This window comes from Chaetodon trifascialis, chromosome 16, assembly GCF_039877785.1.
Source record: "Chaetodon trifascialis isolate fChaTrf1 chromosome 16, fChaTrf1.hap1, whole genome shotgun sequence".
In the NCBI taxonomy this organism is placed as follows: Eukaryota; Metazoa; Chordata; class Actinopteri; order Chaetodontiformes; family Chaetodontidae; genus Chaetodon; species Chaetodon trifascialis.
This window is the reverse complement of record NC_092071.1, coordinates 10,571,935-10,595,094: the sequence shown is the minus strand read 5'-3', so window position 1 is coordinate 10,595,094 and position 23,160 is coordinate 10,571,935. Positions and strand designations below refer to the sequence as shown.

The 23,160-nt window shown below is 41.8% G+C and overlaps 3 protein-coding genes and 1 pseudogene across 9 annotated transcripts in view; 1 reads left to right on the top strand and 3 right to left on the bottom strand.

Moving 5' to 3' along the window:
* Nucleotides 1-4,070: 4,070 nt before the first annotated feature.
* On the bottom strand, nt 4,071-11,414 carry nf2b (NF2, moesin-ezrin-radixin like (MERLIN) tumor suppressor b). Of its 4 annotated transcripts, none has more exons than XM_070983570.1 (17): nt 11,092-11,414; nt 10,685-10,800; nt 10,143-10,268; nt 9,715-9,837; nt 9,429-9,512; nt 9,105-9,173; nt 8,881-8,963; nt 8,647-8,722; nt 8,393-8,530; nt 8,050-8,124; nt 7,840-7,953; nt 7,614-7,736; nt 7,203-7,420; nt 6,600-6,702; nt 6,307-6,449; nt 6,058-6,226; nt 4,071-5,749 (listed from the first exon to the last, which is right to left on the bottom strand). In XM_070983570.1, the coding sequence occupies exons 2-17, from the start codon at nt 10,772-10,774 to the stop codon at nt 5,702-5,704; spliced, it is 1,782 nt and encodes a 593-aa protein (XP_070839671.1). In that variant the 5' UTR covers nt 10,775-10,800; nt 11,092-11,414; the 3' UTR covers nt 4,071-5,701. The 4 variants fall into 4 exon arrangements, with proteins under 4 accessions (XP_070839671.1, XP_070839670.1, XP_070839672.1 ...); XM_070983569.1 differs by having other exon boundaries at nt 5,574-5,749; nt 10,685-10,787; nt 11,092-11,207; XM_070983571.1 differs by having other exon boundaries at nt 5,574-5,749; nt 11,078-11,179.
* Nucleotides 11,415-11,542: 128 nt separating this feature from the next.
* mettl27 (methyltransferase like 27) overlaps nt 11,543-23,160 on the top strand; it is a 115,049-nt gene continuing 103,431 nt past the window's right edge. The window contains exons 1-6 of one of the 4 annotated variants that reach the window (XM_070982610.1): nt 11,543-11,664; nt 12,497-12,627; nt 12,970-13,098; nt 13,436-13,571; nt 13,972-14,064; nt 14,198-14,730. In XM_070982610.1, the coding sequence (XP_070838711.1) occupies nt 12,508-12,627; nt 12,970-13,098; nt 13,436-13,571; nt 13,972-14,064; nt 14,198-14,418 (699 nt within the window). In that variant the 5' untranslated portion in view covers nt 11,543-11,664; nt 12,497-12,507 and the 3' untranslated portion in view covers nt 14,419-14,730. Of the gene's footprint in view, nt 11,932-12,496; nt 12,628-12,969; nt 13,099-13,435; nt 13,572-13,971; nt 14,065-14,197; nt 14,731-23,160 lie in introns of those variants that run through there. The other 3 variants (XM_070982609.1, XM_070982608.1, XM_070982607.1) reach the window with 3 other exon arrangements.
* LOC139344316 (claudin-4-like) lies at nt 16,222-18,383 on the bottom strand. The gene has a single exon (XM_070982376.1). The coding sequence runs from the start codon at nt 17,922-17,924 to the stop codon at nt 16,947-16,949; it is 978 nt and encodes a 325-aa protein (XP_070838477.1). The 5' UTR covers nt 17,925-18,383; the 3' UTR covers nt 16,222-16,946.
* Nucleotides 21,316-22,905, bottom strand: LOC139345011 (claudin-4-like; annotated as a pseudogene).

Below are 23,160 nucleotides of genomic sequence, written 5' to 3'. Positions count from 1 at the left end.
ACAAACACTCACAGGAACATACTCATCTTAATGCCTTTCAATGTGTCTGAGGGTTATCTGATTAAATTCAGCGGGTGAGTAAAACATTTCTTTCTTCTCTCTGTCTCACTTCTTATCTCATGATACACTATAAATTAATATAGAAACCGCCATCTGTCATAACACTGTGACAGTCTGTTAGGCTACATTTCATATTCGGATTTTTTATCTTATAAATTATTTGTTGAATTGCTGAAGCCCAGAGGAGGTTAATATCTGTTCTCTTGAGCCCTCTGGTGGTAACCAAATTGTTTAAAGGGATAGTTCAGGCTTTTTGAGGTGGGGTTGTATGAGGTGTTTATCAACAATCAGTGTATTACCTGCAGTAGATGGTGGACGGCACAACACGAATTTGGAGAAGCAGCAGGAGTGGTGGTGAAGGAAGCTAAGGGATGTACTGCTGTGGATGGGAGCTGCAGCAAAACATGTTTTAGATAGCTAGGAAAGCGCACACTGAAAAAAAATCAATATCAGATTGAGAATATTTTCACTGCTATATCTTGACAGACAGCCCTTTCCAACTGGAGACTGAAGCCGTTACATCCATCTATGCTCTCTTCAAAGGCACAAAACTCCTTCGACAGAACCCCTCATTTTGCCTCACAGAGCTGCTGGTCTGCTGCTGCCTCGGTTAGTTTGTTTGTGTTATTCTGTGACGTTGGTGTTTTAAAGGGCTAATTCAGATTCACCAAAGACAATGTTTACCAATGCTAGTTCAAGTAAAATCTGAAAATTCAATTAAATGTCCTCTCCTTATTCAAGACTTAAATCAATTATGTCTGATATGCAAACACATAATATATTCAAGCCCATATCCTCTGACTGAAAAGTCAAAGAAAGTGATTTGTGCAAATGCTTTGATGTAGAACCACACTGAGTGAGTTTTTATTCAGTTAAATACTGCATTTTCACAGCTCATTGAACAAAGAGCCGTACTGTCTCTGAAGTACTGCAAGATCTCTGCAAACACTTTGACGCAACACTCATCTTTTATCAGCAGAGGGCAGCATTTCCCTGCTGTCTGAGCAGCATCAGCTGCAGTAACTGGTACCTCTACAATCCCATCATGCTTTGTTTAAGTGAAAATGAAGGGTCATCCTCACATTATCTCTGCACTCACCAAGCAGATATAAGCAGATGTGATTGTTTTTTGTTTTATATTTAATTGTGCTTATTAATGTGATCAGGTTATCTTACCTCCACGTCTGGACTGTGGGAGGAAACCAGAGAACAGGGAGTAAACCCACATGGACGCAAGGGGGACGTCCACTCAGGTAGAAGAGGCTGGTCCAGTTTGAAACCAGCAGCTTCTTTTCATCTGTGAGGCTGTGCAGATGATCACTGAGCCACCATGCTGCCCTGGAGGAGGAGAAAGAAGGAGGGAGAGGAAGGATGGATGATGGGAGGAGGGGAGTCTGGGCAGTGGGTTGATGGGAGAGTTGAGGGGGTGGAGGGAGAGGAAGGACAGCTGGCTGTCTGCTCCCTCAGAGCAGCATTTTCAGGAGCCAGCTCGTTGTTTCCTGCTTTGGTGTCCAGAAGGGCTCATCGCAGGGCCTGCAGGATGGACGCCGGCGGTCCAGCACCACTTCAGCTGGGCTGTCTTGGTCTGGACCATGTTGCTGGCCAGAGTCCTCATGCTGCACTTGTCCAAGTGACTGAAAGACAGGAATATACATACAGAGCAGTGTTTAGGTAGAAATAATGCCTCTTTTACTAAGTCTTTCACCATTTTACTTATTCATGCACCTGGATGGATAAAGCAGCTTTTTGATAAATATCTTCAATCTATCAGAGAGGTCTAACCAAATGAAAAAAAAGCCAATGATGAACCAATGATTTGTGTATGTTCAGTCCATGATGGAATCTGTCCAACAGGCCAGTCAGAACAAACAAACATACAGAATCTCTGGTTGCACATTTGGCCTCCAGCCTCTCCCTTTTGAGGATGTAATGAGGAGTCCAGTAGAGTTAAAGTTCACTCAGGTTACTGATCTGTATGTTCGTGAAATACAGTGTACCCACTGCTGGCAAAAACCTCTACAATGTGACTTACTGCAAGATTTATGCAACAAAAATGAAAATAGTCTATTCAAATATTAATGGACGCCATGCAGTAGATCTCAAGGCAAAAAACACTCTACCTGTGATTGTCTCCAACACTGACCCTACGCCTGAAAGCAAGGAGACGAATATAAACGGACGACTATAAAAGAAAAAGTGGACAATAAATTAACTTCTGCACATTTATTTTTCCAGCCAGCTGGAGTGGGAAGCAACAGCGAGACTGAAATGGTCCTGAAAAAAGTGGAGATGAGTCCTCGTAGAGTTGGTGCACTCAAGTGCAGCAGAACAAAAAATATAACCTCCTCACAACCTGGTACATGACAGATGTACTTATGATGATGACTAAGCCTGTGTGACAAATGCCATGAGACAGATTGCAGCTGGAAGGAACGGTCTCAGGGTTTCCACAGATAAAGAGGCAGTGAACTCATCTCCAGGCAAATCCATCTCTGAGTGATACTCATTCGCCCAAACATGATATTCCTGTGGCTGCTGGACATCATGCTGTGATGAGTCCCTGTGAGGGAGAGCCTCTCCCTCATCCACTTATCTCCCTCACTTTCCTTATTTCCTAGAAAATCTGAGTGGATCCATCATCGGGCAGTTTATGCAGCAAAAGGCCCTTAAAGTGATTCTGTATCAGGGGCAGTCTCTTTTTCTTTCAGTGTGGAGCACCCAGTCCATCATCGATCAGCTGTTTTTCTCTCCACACCTTAAAAACAAACAGGAAAAGTGTGTTTCCAAACAGCAGACCCATTTCTATTTTATTTTTCCATCAGGTGTTGGACAGTCCATGCACTAACACTGCCAAGGCTGAGGGCTTCATTCACACTAACCTTTCCACTGTATATTGTTTTGTTTATTGCGTATATATCACAGTTTGCCTCAAAACAAACAAGCTTCAGCCTCTGTGAAGTAATGAAAAAGGAGAGAAGACAGAAGAAGAAGTTTTATCACTGGCAGGCGACAAGAAGAGACAGAATGACAATAATTAGATAAACTGCGAAAATCAACAAGCTGTGATGAACAGACAGGCGCACACACAGACACACACATATTGTGCTGACCAGTGATGGGAAGTGACTAAATATCACTTACTCAAGTCTGCTGCTTTATGGTTCGAGGCCATTGCGGAGGGAAATATTGTACTTTTTACACATTTGTCTGACAGCCATAGTTACTTAGTTATTTGTAGAGGGTGAAATCCCCACAATTCTCACTATTGTGGGTTGACTTTGGCCACACAGTTTTTCAAGTGGTGAACCTCGCTCCATCCTCGGGTTCTTACCCAATCATGATATGATCACCTGTTACCAATCAACCTGTTTACCTGTGGAATGTTCCAAACAGGAGTTTTTGGAGCGTTCCACAACTTTCCCAGTCTTAAGTTGCTCCTGCCCAAACTAGTTTGAAACATGTTGCTGGTATCAAATTCAGAATAAGCAGCTGATGAGGTCAAACATTAAATATATTGTCTTTGGACTGTTTTCAATTGAGTATAGAAAGGATTATCAAATGACCATGTTCTGTTTTATTTATGTTTTACAAAAACATCCCAACTATTTTTGGAATCAGGGTTGTATTGTGTGGCTGGGATGAATTTACCTTGTAGTTAAGATGACTATTTTACTGACACATTACGGAGCGAGAGTGACTCCATCATTATCTATAATACAACTCCTAACATCTGCACAGAAATCAGGAAAAACACTGTTATATGACCACTGCTGTAATGAAATAACATGCACAAAATAACTTGAGATTGTAAATCACTGACAAAACTTTGTTGTGCATTTCAAAGCAAACCTAATCCCATAAGGAACAACACTGTTTCAGATGTCAAATGATTTTGTAACTCAGGGCTTGAATTTGGCAGGAAAATCCCATGATAGAAAAAGAAAAAACAAACATTAAATTACAAGGTCAAAAATGACAAAGTCCCACACAATGACCTCCAGAAAATGTGTATGGTGATGTTATTTAAGGATTTATAGCACAAATAAATAAGGTTAAAAATGCAACCTGAAGCACTTAAGCAATGTGAACAAAAGAGCATTTCTACTTGGACATTTGACTAAAAACTATTAACACAACACCATTTATAACCCAATCATGAGGGCATTAATTAACTGATCATCTGTCACTGTTCAGTCCATAATGAAATCAGTCCCAATAAACAAACACGTAGACTCTCTGGCTGTACTTCTGGCATCCAGCCTGTCTCTTTCTGAGGATGTAATGAGGAGTGTGAACAAATTAAAGTTAACCCATCACTAGATTTGTGAAATGCAATGCACCCACTGCTGGCCAAAAAAATCCCAACTAGACTTATGCAAGTTAAATGAAAATCGCCTGCTGAAAAAGGTAAACGTTAATGGATGCCATGCTGCAGATCTCAGGGGAAAAACAGAAAGATTCTACCTGCAGTGATTGTCTCAAACACTGACCCTGAGAAGAACATGAGCTGAGGAACAAAAAGAAAATGGAAAAGCCATCAATCTGCTATTCTGCAAATCCGTCAGGGTGTGACATCAACCCCAAACTTAAAGTAACACTAAGACACATGGGCACAATGATACCAAATAAAACCTTAGTAACTCAAATCATAATAGTACAAAATAAAGTTCAAGGCACATCAACAGTCTAGAGTACAAAATATAAAAACTGAAATGACTACATTTCTATTAACTATCACATTGAGGCACTAGAAACAGTAAAGGCACCTGTGTGCTGTTATCGGTAAAGGCAGTTTGTGAACCAGGTGACAGGAACAGCAAGCAAATACAAATGAAAGACCAAAACAAAGATCAAACACCTCATCTTGCATTTGTATGGAGTGTCGCACTCGACACTGTCCCTGCACACGTCTGCTCGTCAAATGTCGACTTTTCTGTGCTGTTTTTATGAATTATCTTTACGAGCAAGATCACAATGTTCTTTCATTTTTCATTTTCATTGTTCAAAGCTCCAATCAAAAATAGCTTGTTAGATGTATAATCAGAAATTTGGCCACGTGGGTTTCTTTGATGTGCTGTTACGCTGTTTGATGTACTGAATCAAAAGCCAAGTTTGAGGAATACTTTCTTCGTTTCAAAGAAATGACCAAAATCATCAGTATTTAGAAAATCTTAAGGGTATTTACGTCTTTTCATAATTTCCCACAGCCTGAAAAACATGATGCAGGAACTTTGCCTGAAGGCGTTTTGTGACAAATCTTAATCCCTGCCCCAAAACGTTTTCAAGGCATTAATGTGTAACTTGTCATTAAGGCGTGATTCTACACCTTACAGCTAAGTGTCCCTTAAAGCCACAAAAAAAAAACATCAGCAAATCAAAACATCCATCTTCAGCACCATATCCTGAATCAGTGTTACACACGTTAATGTGTTTATATAAAGAAAAAGACGTGAAGGTGCCGCAGTGTGGCAGACGGTGCAACCTAACATGGCAGCCTGTGCGGGTCGCCAAGCTAGTGGCTGTTTGTTATCGAGGATAGTCTTTCCAAAGCACACAGGCACGGTGTCTGTATGTGTGTGTCTGTTAACCAAACATTTCTAGAAAGCACCGAGTCCTCCCTCCTCGTCCTGCAGGACTGGGCTCACACTTCTTCAAAGTAGGCCATCTGAGACATGTACGCAGAGTTTCGCTGCAAAACAAGACAAGCAGGAGCAGTTTGAGAGAGAGGCAAAGGTGAAAGACAATAAGTATGTATGCAGTTATGTAATCATTATTTCAATTGGAGAAGAACACTTTAGACACTACAGCTCCCATCATGCTTTGGGTAACACAAACAGAAGTCCAACGTTGACACGCAGTCTGTCGGCTGTGTTCTACGAGTGAGTCCAGTATTATGAAGTAGTAGACAGAGCGAAAGCAGGTGTATTATTAGCCATAAGCTGGATTTATTGGTTTATTCATTCTATTAGAGCGACAACACTAAGTGATCATACGTACGTTGCTGTGAGGTATGTAGACAGGCTCCTGGACATATCCCCTCGCCTCACTGCGGAGGTTGTAGAGGCCAGCCTGTTGCTGCTGCTCCTCCAACTTCAGAGACTCGATTTCAGTCTTCAGCTCCTTCAGCTGGTCCTGCAGGTGTTTGCTCTTCTCCATGTACTCCAGCCTGGATAAACGTAAGACAAGACATGAACGAGCCAATATGAACTGTCTTTGAAAGCATCGCCGCAGCCAATCTCAACTCACCTCTCTCTCTCTATCTCCATAGACAGCCTTTTCATGTCAGAGTCCTTGAAGTCCAGGCGCGTGGATGCAGATTCGTAGGCAAAGTCAGGTGCTTCAGGAGGAGGAGCAGGGGGAGCAGGCGGAGGAGAGTAGGCAGCTATGAGCTGGAAGACAAAGCAAACACAGGTCAAGCAGTGTAATAACCTGAATTTATACTTCACAGATACTCAATAACTTTATAAACCATAAAAGGCTGCATTCATCCACAAAAAGAAGCAAAGGCATCACAGGCAGCAGTTCGATCGTCACCGTACTGGGTATGTGGTTTTGGTGATCTCCAGCAGCTTCTGTTTGGCTCTCCGCTCAGCATCCTTCGCCTCAGTCAGGTCCTGTTTCAGGTGATCTGCCTCCTTCAGCCTGGAACCAGAGGTTTGGTTGATTCAAAGCTCATCAAAAACAGTAATGGTGATATTAATAAAAAGTAATTACTTGAGAGATTCCTAAGCAGAATACTGTGTGTGATTTTCACATCCTGGAAGGTGCTCACAGCACAGAAGTGAGACTTTAACGTCCTTCACATATAAAATCAACATGAAAACTGTCCTTTCAAAACACCGGACCTGACACTATATAAAAGTGGGAGATACAATATACATAAGAAGCATACAGTATATACCATATGTGTTACCTCTCCTGGCACAGAGTTCTCTGTTTTTTAAAACCTATTAGGAATTTCTGACCCTTTGAGGTTGCTGTAGCCTGTCAGTGGAGTGTTTAAGCTGAATGGTAACAGACTGAGTTAATAAATAAATGTAAGGTGTACAGAATAGCTGGAAGTGAATAATAATTACACCCATTATCAGTTAATACTAGTAATGTAAACTAAAATAAATGCAACACACAAGTTGATTCCAGACCTTCTCTCAGACTGCTCCACCAGTTTGACGGCAAGCTGCTCGGCCTCCCGCATCTTCTGCTCCATCAGCCTTTTCTCCTCCTTGGTCTTCATGGCGGTGACCTCTAACCTCTGCCTCTCCTGTTCCGCCTCTGCAGCCTTGTGGGCCAACAGCTTGGCCTCCTCCTCAGCAATCTGGGCCTTCTCTGCAAGCAGGTCCGCGGTCTCCTCAGATCGAAGCTTGAGAAAGACGCATTGTAACATTAAAAAAAACATTTTTAAAAAGTTGCATGTGTAACGGCGTACTTTGCAGTAAGGTGTTTTCTATCTGTCACCATTTCTTTGATATAACAAATGTTGAAGCTTGCTGCCCAAACAGGACCTCACCCAAAAGTCTGCCACATTTAACAGTCATCTCATGTTGAGCTCTCACCAGTGCCTCGTTGGCCAGTCGCGCCTCATCCTGCAGCTGGAAAAGTCGTCGCTCCATCTCTTCTTTTGCTCGTTCCGCTTCCTCCCTCATCTGTTTTTCCCGGGCCAGGATTTGACGCTCCATCTGGATAGAGGCCAAGAAATCCAGTTAAAGTAGAAACAATTAATGTGTGGATCCTGTCGAATCTGGTACTTTGTTGTACCAGTGGAGCAGAGACAACACGCACCTTCTTGCGCGCCTTCTCCTCTTTAGCTTGAGCCTTCATCTGCTGCACTTCAATGGAGTCCACCTTCCTCCTCCTCATGAACAGATCATGGTTACCAATGCACAGCTGCAGGATCTAGAGACACAAGTGACATTAACGATATCTTATTTCATATAACTCTCATAAAACTTTCTTATAGCTGAATATTTAGATGGAAAGAGGTAAACCAACCAGCTTGTTGACACGCAGTTGAGATGAGTAGAACTTGAAAACATCTTTCTTCTTGTCGAGGGGTTTGATTGTGAACTACAACATGGGAAAGTTACAAAGTTCAGTTCTTCTGCACTGACAGCACTGTTTCAATCCCAGCTTTAATGCCTCAACAAGAGCACAGCTAACTGGTTCAAAACACTCCACTGAAAGTTTGCAGGTTTCACGAACATCCAAATGTGTCAGCCTGAAAATCACTTGTCTTTTGAAATATACGTATTTCCTTCACAAAGAAAGTGACCAAAAACTGCAGAATGTGCTGACTGAAGAAAGACAGTAAAGGCTGTCCACGGCTTGCATTTACCTCCTTTTCGCTGTAAGAGATGTTGCGGATGCCACTCCAAGGAAAGGACTTGTTGGGGTTGAGCTTGCTATTGGGGCTGTAGATGTGAAGACCCTGAGCGTCCACGCCAAGTAACAGGTCTGTGTCCCTCTTATTTTGCTGTCGGTGCAATGTGTAAACCAACATGACAGTTATGTTTAAGGTTGCAATTTTCAAAGTACCATGCAAAGTTTACCTTAACTGACATGCATCAAGGCAGTGTAATTTACACTCACAGTAATGGCAAAGTAGCTGACACCGTACATCTCAAGGTCCTGAGCAATTTTCAGGTATTCCATCTCCGCCTCATCCCTGAAGGGACAGTGTAAAAATAAGGAAGAGAAGGCTTATCAGACCATGATACATTAATAACACTTCAGCTACAGAATAGCTACAGAATAGACCTTTTGTAAAGGTGAGAATTTCTCTTTACATGCTGGGGTCCAGAAGCCGTACTGGGTCAGTCCTACCTGGCAATGCCTCTGTGCTCTGCGTACCAAGCTGTGATTTTCTCTTCCCACATGTCAGCTGTCATTTGGTATTGCATCAAAACCTGGAATACAGACACAGGATTGCAGGGAAAACATTTTATACACACATTGGTTAACTGCTGTTTGCAGTTAGAACAAGAGAACAAGCCTTTACAATGTGCTTTCACTAATAGTCAAATGTGCACATGGTACTGTGTACTTACTCTTTTTGGCAAAAGCTCATCTTGTGCCAGGAAGCCTGGCTTGTGGAAGTTTGGGTCATAGTCCCCATACTGGGATTGAGACAGCGGAAAAGAAATGCTGATGTAAATGCTGCACAGTAGCAAAACTTAAAGCATTCCGCATATAGCGTCTACCTGAATTCACCATGACATATATCTGCTCTGTTATTAAGTTTTCCTTCTTTTGGGGACAAATGTGTTTCTTTACTTGTTGGTCTTATGAATGAGCCCCATCTGTGAAAACTTCTTTGATCAAAACATTTATTCTGCAGTGTGCTTTTTCTTGTTTTGTTTTCTTCCTCTTACCTTGGCTTGGACAGCATATGATGCCAACAGAACAGACGCTTCAGGGGAACAGAATATCTCTTCATCTAATATCTGTTTTTTCACCTACACAAGAGTTGGAAGACATGCGTGAACATGTGTTGAACCAAGCACAAGTTTTTCACTGAGTTTTCTAAAACACGTAGATGAATTCTACTTGCGTGTAAACAAAAAACAACAACAACAAAAAAAACATCTCCAAAAGTGTTTCTACAGAAAAGATTAGACCAGAGGTTATTTATAAGGAATATTTCCAGCTACAAATTACCTGTAAGAAGAAGAGGTGTTGGGTTATTTCTTGGACCAGCTCATCTTCTACTTTTTCTGGGAAGAATTTAGCAAGGAAATGAAATGTTATCGGGGAGTCCTTGGGAACCTCCTGGTCCAAGACCTTGATGAATAAATAAAGAGTACAGGAAGAAGAAAAGTTGTTAGACCAGACTCTCACTAAAGCCACAACGTCATGTCACAATCAGTATGTAATTCATTACCGGCAACACACGAAATAAGCAGGCAATAACTGCTTTAATACTAACTACTTAACTGGTCAACTGTTAATTTATCAACAATAATCAATTAATCATTCAGGTAATTTATCAAACAAACGGGGCAAACATTAGCTCGTTCTGGACTCTTGGGTGTGTGTATTTGTTGTTTTATATCAAAGTGAATATGCTTGGGGTTTTGGACACTCACCCTTTTCTCTGGTTTCAGCCAGGCGTAGGTGTCCTTTACTGTGTACCTGAGTCCAAAGAACCAGGTCTCCCTCAAACCAACAGTGCGACACACCAGATCAAACAGGTCTTTACCTTTCCACTTCACCTAAGAAACACAGTGAGCAGCGACGAGAGCGGTGAGCAAAGATGCTGAAAGCCAACATGTTGGTTTGCAGAGGCACTATTTGACACTGCAAATACCACATTTTTAACGAGTGTGTCAGCTACGACCTAATCTGATCATAAAATGAGATGCACCAGCATCTGGGCAGTTTACCACGTCTGCTGAAGAATTTCTTGGGGGAAACGCTGACTGATGCTTTTCCAAGGAAAGCTGTATGACATCTTAATTCTTAATCTATTTTTATCTGAAAGGAGTGCACACCATGATGTAAGCAACCAAATATTATTGGATGTAAGTATGTTTCAGGCCTTTCTTCAGTGCGCTTGTCCATGAGCCTGACATGGCTAATTTCATGGAGAGCATCCATTTAGACTCAGAGGTTGAGTATAAATCCATACCTCACAGCTGAACTCCATCTCAGCATCCATGGTGATGACTTTGACTTTGAAAGTCTTTGGCTGTTTCTTCTTTAATCCTAGGATAGACATTTTGAGGGTGCTGCTGTCACAGAAACCTGTGGGAAAGAACACAACTTAAGTATTTCAAAAGTATAAATGCTCTCAGGACAAAACGTGACTTTAACAAGAGGTAACTCAAATGGCACATTTTTATACAATATACCATTTAAGCTTTGGGAGTGAATCAAGCCACCGTTCTGGCAAAACTTTAATTGGATGTGTGAATTAGCTTCCACGCAAGAACAATTTAATGTTCAAAGCGGTTTTACAGAAAAATATCAGTGAACTGTTACTTATTTGTTAAATACAACAAGCAGCTGAAGTGAATCATACATGAGGCCCATTACCAGCGAGTCAAGTCACAAACTTCTGCCGTCCAACAAGGCTCAGGAGAGGCTGGGCTTTTTTGTTGGGAAGACCAATGCTAAGCTAACCGATATTACTAGACAGCGTTAGCTTTCCAGCTACGCCACGAAAACGGACCAAAACAAGTTGTAGAAAGAGCGAAACTTTTGCGATATCTCCATAATGAAATGTATCGGACGAAATGGCTTTGTAAGTATTTACGTTGTTTCACTTGGAAACAACTTTGCTAACGTTGTCGTCGGCTACGTGTTTTAGCTGCTTAGCTTGCTGTTGAATATTCAGCAGGACTTTCCAGAAGATTTTTGTTTTGACTCCTACTCACTCTACAGGTGGGAACACGAACAGCAGCTTGGAGTAATGCTACTGCGCATGTGCAAGAATTTGGAAGCTCGAATGAGTCCTTCGGATCGTATCGGAAATATTTTACTTCCGGTCGTTTTAATAGCAGAGATTGTGGTGGCCGTGAATGCAGCAGCAGGGACTCCAGTAGAGAAGAGTTGTCTGGCTGGTCGCTCGTATAAAAAGCATACGGAGGAAACAAAACGTACAGTTAGGTAGGAGGGAAAAGCTGTTTTCACTACCGAAAGGGGCATAAATGTGCCACGGAAGTTCAACTCTCCTGTCAGTTTTTACTGAGGGAATTGCTGACAGCGAACTCATACTAGCATTGCTTCCTGTTGCGTGTTGCTCTGAATAACAACACTGTCTCAGCAGCAAGTCTTAGATAGTGTATCATTATATTAAGGAAACAGCTGGGGAAAACCAACTTAATATCCAGTTGCGAACTTGTGAAGAAGATACTACTAACGAGGCTACTGTATGTTAATAACTTACATGCATGTTTACGTGTAATGTCAGGTAGTTGCACAGTAGCAGCAGGCTGTTGTTTTAAAACCGAAATATCAGACAAGCCAAGACTCAAAAACTGTGCAATCAAATAACACTGATTTACTGAAACCTTGTAAATCAGTGTTATTTGATAATACGTAGAAGAGATTGAAAAATACAAAATAAAACATCAGCTATATATATGTGCATTCTATTTAAAAATAAGATTGGAAAAATTGGAAGTCGCACATTGAATTGAAAATTGCACGTGGGTTTTTTAATTTATGGATGATTAATTACAGTGTTTTGCACTATTGCACAGTGGATAAATATATACGTAACACATATCATTAAAAACAAATCACGGTAAGACCAAGTCAAAACTAGAAACTGAGATGATCAGCTTGTTACAAGACGAAAAAGGATCACCAGATTAGATAAAAGCACAGCCAGCTGAGCTGTCATTCAGACTTTAAACTTGCTATCTGTAATAAAGGTTCTGATATCAACTGTTATCATCACCTGACTATTTTGTCTCTGGTTACTTCCTTTGAACAGGTCCGTCTATAATGTCTGCAGCCACCAACACATTTGAAAATGTGAAAGCGACCATCCTATCAGCTCACAAGAACTCCACATTAAAGGAAAAGTCAGACTTCTACAACTCGTGGGCAGAGAACTACGATCAAGTGAGGAAACTGAAGTATAATAAGATGATAACAGCAAAATATTGGAGGTTTTATTTGCTTTGTTTGGATGTTTTTGTCCAATTAGGTTAGAGGAAATGTACTTTTAATGATATTAATGTGCATAAATAAAGTGAAATATATTTGGTTGAAAACACTAAGAAAAATAATGCAGTCCAAAATATAACAATATTTAGTGGCTTTGAATCTATGTATTTTATCAGGAATATAGCATTATAACTGTTTTTCTCCCATAGTAAATAACTATGTGAAGATCCCTCTTCATGTTTGCCCTCTTAATCTGTGCTAAAAGCCACTGTTGTGTCTCAAAACTCCTTTAAATAGGATGTGGCTATTCTGGAGTACCGAGCACCAAGTCTGGCAGCAGACAGCATCTCCTCCCATTTCAGTGGCGATCGTGAAGCAGCTGTCGTGTTGGATGTGGCCTGTGGCACAGGACTGGTGGCCAAACAGGTAAACTCACAAGAGAAGAAAGTCCTGCACCAATGACGTTCTGGATGAATGAAAGCTGAATTAAAAGACTCAATCAACCAAAAACATTGTTTTCTATAAAATATGACTTCTGTGATATCAGGTCCAGTTTAGAAGACAAAATAATTCCTACAAATGTTCGATTCTCTCCTTGCATATTTTTACTTGTTTGGATCAAACCTTTTATTTAAGACTCTTCACTTCTTGGTCCTGTGATTTAGAGCTACACTGACCCTTTCACTATCTGCTTTTAATTCCCACATTCAGTTGATTTGACCAGTATGACTGATGAACAACCAAATGTGTCTCTGTTGTCCAGATGAAGAGACATGGATTTGGACGTTTTGTGGGTATTGATGGAAGCGAGGTGATGCTGGAGCTGGCCAGAAAGAGCGGGTTATACCAGGACCTGAAGCTGTCCATGCTGGGAGAGAAGCCACTGCCTGTCCAGTGGGGTAATTTAATGGTTCATTATTTCACGGTGGTCAGTGATCACTGTGATTCAGTAGGTTATATCGGGGGGCGCTGGTTTATTCAGTATTTTTGTTCAGATTGATTGCCATCACTCGTCTGTTATGATTATTTCATCATGAGTTTACTGCAGATTTATTACGTGTGTGTTATAGTTGGAATCACTGTTAAAATGGTTGGTTGTTTTATTGTCAGTCCTGTACCTTCGTTTGTTATCGACTTTTTAAGTGTGATATGAAAAAAAATATTATGGCTATTAAATGTTACTAATCTTAAGTATTATCAGCAGTAGTAGCTGTAGTTTTATGCATTTCTTATGGAACTGATATGATCTAAATTAGATGGATTATCTGCTTCACTCCTCCACCTCCTCACTTCCTGCAGGTTTGTTTGATGTGGTTGTGATTGTCGGATCGCTGAGTGTTGGTCAGGTCCCGGTCAGTGTGGTCAGAGAGTTGTGCAAGGCCACCAAACCAGGTGAGAATATGTGTCTTGGTTTGATGCTGTTTCAACTGCAGTTCTGATCTTGGTTGTAAATCAGTATCTCCACAGTCTAGTTGTGTTTTCATCACTCAACCACACTGCTGCACTGTCGCCTGTTTTACACCAGGTGGCTACGTTTGCATGACAACCAGAAACAACTGTTCCAACAAGGAGTACAAAGCTGCCTTGGAGAGTGAGCTGAAAGAGATGGAGGAAGAGGGGCTGTGGGCTTCTGTAGAGGTCACTGAGGTGGAAGAATGGGAGAGAGCGGTGTCAGAGCACGAGGACGGCTACATATCTGGTGTCCTCTACCTCTATAAGAAGCCACAACTACAGCACAGTGCATGATCAGGGAGATGTGACATCACAGCAGCAAAGGCACGAAACAACGTTATGCAAGAAGATACAAAATATTCAAATAAATCATGAATCACTTCAAAAAGAAAGTTTCAAGATTTTTTTGACATTTTCATTGTCTTACGGTCTTTGAATTGAAGATAAAAAGCTACATATCTGGATGTAAACATAAGACTTGAAATGTTCTCGACTAAATGGTTTAGTTTCATGATAATCAGTATTCATGTGACATGCATAGGCACGTTGCAGCAAAATGTCCTCGTTGTCCTTATAAACCACTGTTGATTTCTACAGATGCACAAAATCTTACAGTGTCAGTCGCTCAAATGCTAGAGGAGGGTTTCTACTGCATGTCTAGTGAGAGGGAATGTATGATTACCTGACCGCTGACCTTTGACCGCCGATCATAGTTGAGCAATTTGGACCATTGTGTCGTCCAGACTGAGTTTAAGTATTCAGATTACCGCCAGAGGGCTCAGGAGAACAGATACAAACTTCTCAGGGCCTCAGTGATTTAACAAATAATTCATGAGGAAAAAAAATCATAATGATATAATACGCGCGTGCCTCACAGCAAGAAGGTCGCCAGTTCGATTCCCGGGTCAGGCCTTTCTGTGTGAAGTTTGCATGTTCTTCCCGTGCATGCGTGGGTTCTCTCCGGGCACTCCGGCTTCCTCCCACAGACCAAAAACATGCACATTAGGTTAATTGGTGACTCTAAAATTGCCCCTAGGTGTGAGTGTGAGCGTGAATGGTTGTTTGTGTATATATGTTGCCCTGCGATCGGCTGGCGACCAGTCCAGGGTGTTGACAGCAGAGATAGGTTCCAGCACCCCCCCTCCAATGGATGGATGGATTTCTTGGATTTTCTTCTTCTTATGTGTACCTCTAACCACAAGATGGCAGCGTTTCTCAAGACCGTGAGATGAACATGAACATCAGTCCTGTGCTTTACGGGCATACACAGAGGATCAGTCAAACTGTCCAGCCATTGTTCAAACCCACAGAACTTTATTTCAAATCCACACACCAACAAAACCAAACTTGTCAGGCAGAATTTTAGAGACAACGTGCGTAAAATCACACACAAGACCTCAAGAATATTTCCATTTGATGGAATAGTGCAACCATTAAAAACATGGAGTACTGCCTTTGAATATTTCACTCAAGGCACAATATATATGCTTGTGGAATAAGATTATTTTAACATCCTTGAAGCTACTGAACATTAACAGGTTAAAGTAGATCTTATAGTGCACCTGCTGATGCTGTGAAGAATTTATAGGCCGCTCTCGATGAGGCAGCATCCACCCAGTCATATTACCTGCTATGTTTTTGTTGTCAAGTCGTTGAAGTGAAGTGAAACAAACCTGAGGGTTTTTTTTATTAAAGCTCATATTCTTGGGCTTCCTTCATTGTTTTATTTTGGTGTTACTCACACAAACGTCTGCAATTTCTTCCTCTCTCATGTGTTTATGTACTGCCCATAACACAAAGTCTTCTCTAATGTAAAACAGTTTTTGCATTTCTAGCTTTCAGCATTAGATGAGCACAAAATTATGCAACTACACATTTGAATAAAACAAACAAAAAACTCCACAAATGTTCCATAACCTTGATTCACTGAAACTAAGTCTGAATCCTTCACAAACATATCGTGCCTCCCTCCTCTAACACTGAGGCTGTAACCACTCTCTGTCAAACCAGTTTGTCTTGTGGAGTTTAATTGTCAGAAAGAGGACTAAAAGTCCAGGGGGATGCTTTAAGCCTTAAAGGAAAGGCTCTTTTCAGCATGTTTAACACATTGAGATGAGAGAGAAAGGCTATAATTTGCTTTATGGTCATTGAAAAGTAAACATACAAATAGAATACACATAAAATCAAATTTCACAGTTGTGACAAAAAGCAAAATCATCATCTTTACATAAAGTCCTGCTGACAGTAGCGGTCTATTAGCCAACGCAACACAAAAAATGTAACTTTTGTTTGCGACAAGTCCATCAGTTATCAGTTAAAATAGGCCAAAGCATGTCACTGCTTCAAGCTTCTTCATTACCCACATTGCATTCAAGTTGCTGTATGTCCAGCAGAAACAGACAAGGTAAAAAGTCTGAGGTAAAATTTTTCATGTGGACGGATTCATCCTCACTCACTGCATTTAAACAGTCAAAAAAAGTGTCATGTCATGTCAAATCAAACATGTCAAAATTAAAGCTAACAATGTCTAAAAAGAAAAGAAGACAACAATGGCATACTTCACTTGCACCGGGATTTACTCTGTTTCTGTATTTGGTTGTGAGTTCAGTTTTAGTGCACATAACATATTAAAGCTGTTTTACTCTGATGAATGTAGGCCAGACCTTTTCCCTTCTGTCTTGTGATGAAAACAACATGATGACGACTGTAAATAGAACAACAATGCCAACCTCAAACTCCATTTCATCAGTAAACAATCACAAAATAAGTAAACTACCACTTCTAAATAATTTGTTGCATTTGTGTGCATGTGTGTGCCCACATTACAGGTATGTTCTCGCTGGATTAGAGGATGTGTCCTCATTGTCACTTGCAGCTGGTAAGTTCTCCTCCATTTCTGCTTGTTTCAGCGCAGACTTTGTAGATGGCGCCTCACTGTGTTCAGATTTTACTGACTCTGGCTTCTTCATCTGAGACTTTGTTGATGGTGCCCATGATCTTTCTGACTCCTGCCTCGGGCCCTGCTGAGGCCCGTCCTCCCAGGGCGGCCGTGTGTATGGCTGAGGCTTTGTTAATGCCCCCTCGTAGCTTTGAGACCTGGAAAACACGGCTCCAACAGGCTGAGACTTTGCTGGTGGTACTCTGCTGCGATGAGAACCTGCCTGGCTGGTTCCATTGGAGGAGCGGACCACCAGGTAGCGGACAGAGGGGCTCTTGTCTGCGTCGTGGGCTTTGAGGGGGCATGCTGAGCTGATGAACAAACCCCCTCCCAGAATAAGCAGGATGGATGCTCCCCAGCCGATGTAGAGACAGGCTCCAATCTCCCTCCGCTGAGCATCAATGGAGGCGCTGTAGAACCTCCTCACAACAGCCCCGGCCGCCCACGACGTGGGAATCAAACACAGCAGCCCTGTGGCAATCAGCACTGCCCCTGCTGCCACGGCCACTTTGCCCTTAATCCCACCTCCTTCTTGATCCAAAAAGCGAGTGCACTTCCCACCAATGAAGGCCAGAATGAGGCCCACGCTTCCTGTAGTGATGGCGAGGACGGTGAGAGCCCTGGCGGCCTGCAGGTCGGCGCTGAGAGCAAGGAGAGACTCGTAAGGTTTACACTGGATCTGCCCTGTGCTCTGGACCACACAGGTCATCCAGATGCCCTCCCAGATGGTCTGGGAGGTGACGATGGTGCTTCCCACGAAGGCTGTGACCCGCCACATCGGCAGTATGCAGCTGATGATGACCCCTGCCCAACCCAGGAGGCACAAGGCGCTAGCCAGCATCTGCATCCCCATAGAGGCCATGATGTAGAGGTGAAGAGAAGATCTCTGAAGCTGCTGGAGGAAATCCTTGCAATCCTTTGAGAAGCGCTCCGATGTTTTTACTCTTTTCTGTGGAGCTTCTTTTGTTTTCACTCCCGGTCTCTCTCTCTTCTATGTTTCTGTGAGATTTTCTCTGTCAGTCTTTCTCAACATGTGATGCTGCCCTTTTCATATGCCTCCATTTTTGTGCCTTTCTTCCATTATCTTTCTCTTGCCATTGTTGCAGTGCTGTGAGGTATCTGTCCCAGGAACTCAGAGCCCTGTCTGACTATTTCAGTTGTCGGTTCAGCCTCCAGCAGCCTTTACTTGACTCCAGGTGTGTCTCACTTCAGCCTCAGTTAATTTGTTTACAGATGACTTTGCCTCCCCCTCCTCCTTTGTATCCCAAACTGCTGCACTCCCCCCTCTCTCTTTATTTCTCTACCTGAGAGTGTTCTGTCACCTGAGCGGCTGCCTGTGTGCTACTGCCCAGGTGATGATACACCACACCTTCTCTTCAGGGAAAAGAAAGGGGAGGAGGCTAATAGCAAAACAGAGAGAGAGAGAGAGAGAGAGAGAGGTAGCTGTGAAACCATGACATCATCTATTCCCGCCTTCATTATCTTTGTCTGACGAGCTTATTTTTGAAACAATAAGCTTTGGATAAAGTGAAGAGAATGATTGACCTCTGAGCATCGTTGTCTTTATTCAGTCATGAACTATCTTCCTGCAGAAAGGCTGAATTGGATTGCGAATATAATGTGATTCAAAGGTTAATGCATGTATGAGCTCGGTGTGTGTGTGCGTGCGTGCGTGCGTGCGTGCGGCCGTGTGTACTTGTATTTGCTACATAGTGGAACAGAGTAAGGACATTTTTGGAAAGTGAGGACAGTTTGGCCGGTCCTCACAACGTCAAAGGGTTAGGACATTTGGTTGTCGTGGTTAAGGTTAGGGTCCTCACAAGGATAGAAGTGCAAACATGAGTGTGAATATATCCTCTGGCAATGTATATGTGCATGTGAGTCATGTGTGCACGCAGAATGTATTTGTGTAACAACAAGATGAAGTGAAACATAATCTTGTAGGACAAACCAGTTTCAGTCTAGCAGCTGCAACTGCGTGGAAAAACCTGTCTGAAACATGCAAAACTTCTCCCAGCACACACACACACACACACACACACACACACACACACACACACACACACACACACACAGAGAGAGAGAGAGAGAGAGAGAGAGAGAGAGAGTACTTCAAATGATCTTTAATCGTGCTGTCCTTGTAAAGTTAGAGGGATACGTTCTGTGTATTCCTTTCCCTCCACAGCATTATGACAAACAAAATATTCAATTGTGCTTAAAGGACACAATAAATCTCTTTCTGTTGTGCAAATGTTTTCAAACCCTATCAGTCTTATGAGACATAAAGTAGGAATCCTACATGCACACATTGAAACTCAGAACACACACAAACACACGATTATTACTCAGCCTCCTCTGTTTATATAGCAGCGTTTCTTTGGCAGGCAAGACACACATCGTCACACAACCTGTTTGTGAAGATTCTCTCATGTACACTTGAAAAACCAGACCCACCGTTTAGCGAGATTTTTTGGCATTTGTCATCATCACAACTGTTCTTCCCTTTGAAAAAGTAAAAACGGCCATGACGAGATCGAAGAATGGGGGGAAATAAAATCATACGCTTACAAGTATGTGTCATACAAATGATCTACATTTTAATGGCATACAATAATACAAAAAGAAAAATACAAAGAGAGAAACATAAGCCAAATAAAATGAGCTTATGTGAATCAGTCACATAATCAACAATATTCAATGTATGTATGTATTAACATAGAAAATAATAGAAATGCAACATATAATATAATGTAATAATACAGAATAACACAGCAAAATAATATAGGGCTAATATAATATAGTATGGGATATAAAATACAGTATAAGGTGTAATGTAGTAATACAGTATAACATAATATAGTATAATACAGGAATAGACCATAAGTCAAATATAATGTGGTAGAGTATAGTATAATATATTAAGGTATAAGACAAATAAAAAAAAATTATAGTATAATATATAAGAAAATACTGTCTATAACAGAATAGTCCAGCACAGAGACAGTGGAAAAGGAGAGAGGTGTGAGTTTTGATTCATTAAAGTGGGAAATGAAGATGAAATATTATATATTATATATATATATATTTCAAACTGAAACCATCCAGTTCTGATTTATTATTCATGAAACTTTTAAATAAAAATTTAAATCCCTGAGTGAAAAAGCTCATCTTAAGAAATCAAAAGTCGTAAATTAGCACTGAAATATGTGACAGTCATTCACAGTGAATGTAAATGCACATTTACTCTATTGTCTGGCAAAGATCAAAAGGCTTTGAAATGTTTCCTTCACATCACTTCCAGAGTGATCACACTGCCCATCGATACTAGCAGCACTCAGAGTGTGATGACATGTAGGCGTTTGAACACACACAGGACGAAATCCCTGCAGGGAAATTCCCTGTCGTCCCAGCAGAGGGAGGTCAGCTCCATGCAGCACCGCCCGTGTGATGTGGTCATTGTTCACTGATGGTGGATGTTGCAGCAGATATTTAAACAAGCATCTGTCCTGCGAAAGTGTCCTTGAACGCAAATCTGAAACATTAGCACTTTGCTAACATTGTAGCACAAGCTGTAGTTGACCTTCAGTCAGATGAGTCATTTCATTAAAGTCAAGTTTCTCGAAACAAGAAATAATCTGAATACTGTCTTTTCCACCATCCTGCATATAAAGACAAGTCAGTGTGGTGAATCTGAACCGAAAAGCAGTGGTTTTAATTATGATTGCTAATTTTAAACAAGTCAAACTCTGATGTGTTTTGCCTTGCCCAGAAAAAAATATATTTAACATGGAGTCCTAAATCTGCATTTTGCCATCACAACATTTATCACAAAAATACCTTCAGAGGAAGATTCTTCAGTCAGATTCTACCAAATAAAATAAGATTCATCTTCCAAAGTGTGTGCATGGTCCTTATCTTTCTAAAGCTCAAAGGAAATGGGAAACCTATTGACTCCATTTGATAATATATGTGTTGAAAGACAAGTGCAGCTAACAAAATTAACCACATAGATTTCCCCTTCTATTTCCCCAAAAGTAGCTATAAAAAAGCTCCTAACAACTAAGTGGATTCCTGCGTGCAGTCACTCTCAGAACAATGATCCATGCACATTCACAGTCCAGATTTAGGGCACACTGTAATAACATTCACTCGGCTCTGTTGTGGAGCTGTTGGGAATGTCACACACCAGATTTGGCTTCATCCCCATGAATAAGCTCTTCCTCTTGTTTGGTGTCCCTGATCTGTTTTGAGGATTACCATCCAAAGTCTCCTGGTTGTGTCCCCTGAGGCTGATAAGACCTCCCAGTGCCACTCTGGGCTTTAAGCAGGGAGTCATACATAGTTGTGCACTTGGGCTATGTGCTCTACCATCCTACTTGGCTGCTCACTATAAAACATCCTGGAGCTGTTTGACCTCATGGTGTCAGACCTCAGAGTGGACATGTGAGATGAAGCATCGCTGAATCGAGCGCTGTTGCTGTAGGGCGTGTAGGAGTAGAAGGGAGGCTGGGACCTCTCCTTCTCCCCACAGACGAAGCAGATCAGAGCTCCGCTGAGCAGGAGCAGCAGAGAGGCGGCCCAGCCTATGTAGATGGAGGAGCCCACCTCTCTCTTGAGGGCTGCAGCCACCAAAGGGTCATTGTAGATTGAGATGGTTGCGACTGCTGACCAGCTGACTGAAACCAGGCACAGGATGCCTGCCAGGATGCACAGAATGCCTCCCAGCAGAGACGCCTGGGAAAACAAAAGCATGACCTAAGCTTTATGTTTGCAAAATGATTGAGACCAAAGTCAGAAATGTTCAAATCCCACACATAGAGGCTTTATCGTGGCATTCACACACACTAACAAGGTTTTACACACACTGGTCATTTTTTCTGAGGCTCAGACCGTAACATTGATTTGGTCATATGTACGACTGAAGCACAGTCTAAACCGATGTTTGCTCCTGTATTTTTACTTAATTTTGAGGACGAATCATATTCCTAACAGCCCTGCTCTCCATTTTTATTGTTGTGAGGGCAGTTTTTGGGTTTTAAAACTGAAAAAATCTTTGCTACAGTCTGCCTCATTACAGTGTCTCCGTTCAGAGCCCAAACTTCAGCACCTTCTTTCTGGAGGAAGCAGTTGTCGGAGGGTCTAAAGGGTCAGGTGGAGCGCCACTACAGTTGGCCACACCTCCTCCCCCGAGGGTGACAATGAAGCCGAGGAAACCGACAAGGATAGAGAGCAATGTGAGGGCACGTCCAGCCTGGATGTCGACAGTCATAGTGGTGGAAGTTGTGTATCTCTTGCACTGCATCTGTCCCGTGGCCTGAATGACGCACTGTAACCAAAGACCCTCCCATGCCTAATACAGAGACAGAGTGAAGATTTACATGCATGCTAAGATCCTAAGGTTCGATGTAGGCGAGGTGGTCCATAATCTCTGAATTCCTGATTTTATAGTGAGAAGTGAAAACATTTCAGTGTAATCCAGAATCACACTGTGACAAATTTACATCATTGTCATGTTACATACAGTACTCATCACACTTTCATACTGACCCTCCATGCTTTGCGGATTCTTCACCCCTTATTTTCATGCAAATTTTCGTGAGATTTCATGCAGTCTGTGCTTTTGTCATTAAATGGATAGAACAGGGTAGATGATCAGATTTAACTTGCAGTACGTGAAATGAATTTTTTTGCGTTGTCTATCTACTTACCGATTGTGCAGTCAGAATATTTGCTCCCACAAAAGATGTCTCACGCCACATTGGCAGTCCACATGCTAAACACACTCCCAAAACACCCAGTAGAACCAGTACCAGGCCCCCGATCTGCCTGCCCTGCCCCCCCATTTAAAGAATATCTGCAGTTATGCAGCAGTGGGCTAAAACCAGAGCGACAAAAAATAGCTAATTCACCAAAAAGCCCACTGTAACTTGAGAAAAATCTTAATAATCTAATCTTCTTTGCTGTTTTTCAGAGGAGAAAATAAGCATTTCTTTTGTCTTGTCTCTGTTGAAATTGAGAGTAAGATCCTCTCGTCAGTGGTTACATTTGAAAGTCATATGATCAAAAATCAACAGACTTGTGCAAACATGGTCTCGAGA

Coding starts and splice junctions, on each gene's coding strand:
- nf2b (XM_070983570.1), bottom strand. CDS start 10,774: ATGTCTATCCTAGGATTAAAGAAGAAACAGCCAAAGACTTTCAAAGTC. Junction 9,513..9,714: donor AACACCTCTTCTTCTTACAG/GTAATTTGTAGC, acceptor ACTCTTGTGTAG/GTGAAAAAACAGATATTAGA. Junction 6,227..6,306: donor ATGGAGATAGAGAGAGAGAG/GTGAGTTGAGAT, acceptor ACGTTTATCCAG/GCTGGAGTACATGGAGAAGA.
- LOC139344316 (XM_070982376.1), bottom strand. CDS start 17,924: ATGGCCTCTATGGGGATGCAGATGCTGGCTAGCGCCTTGTGCCTCCTG.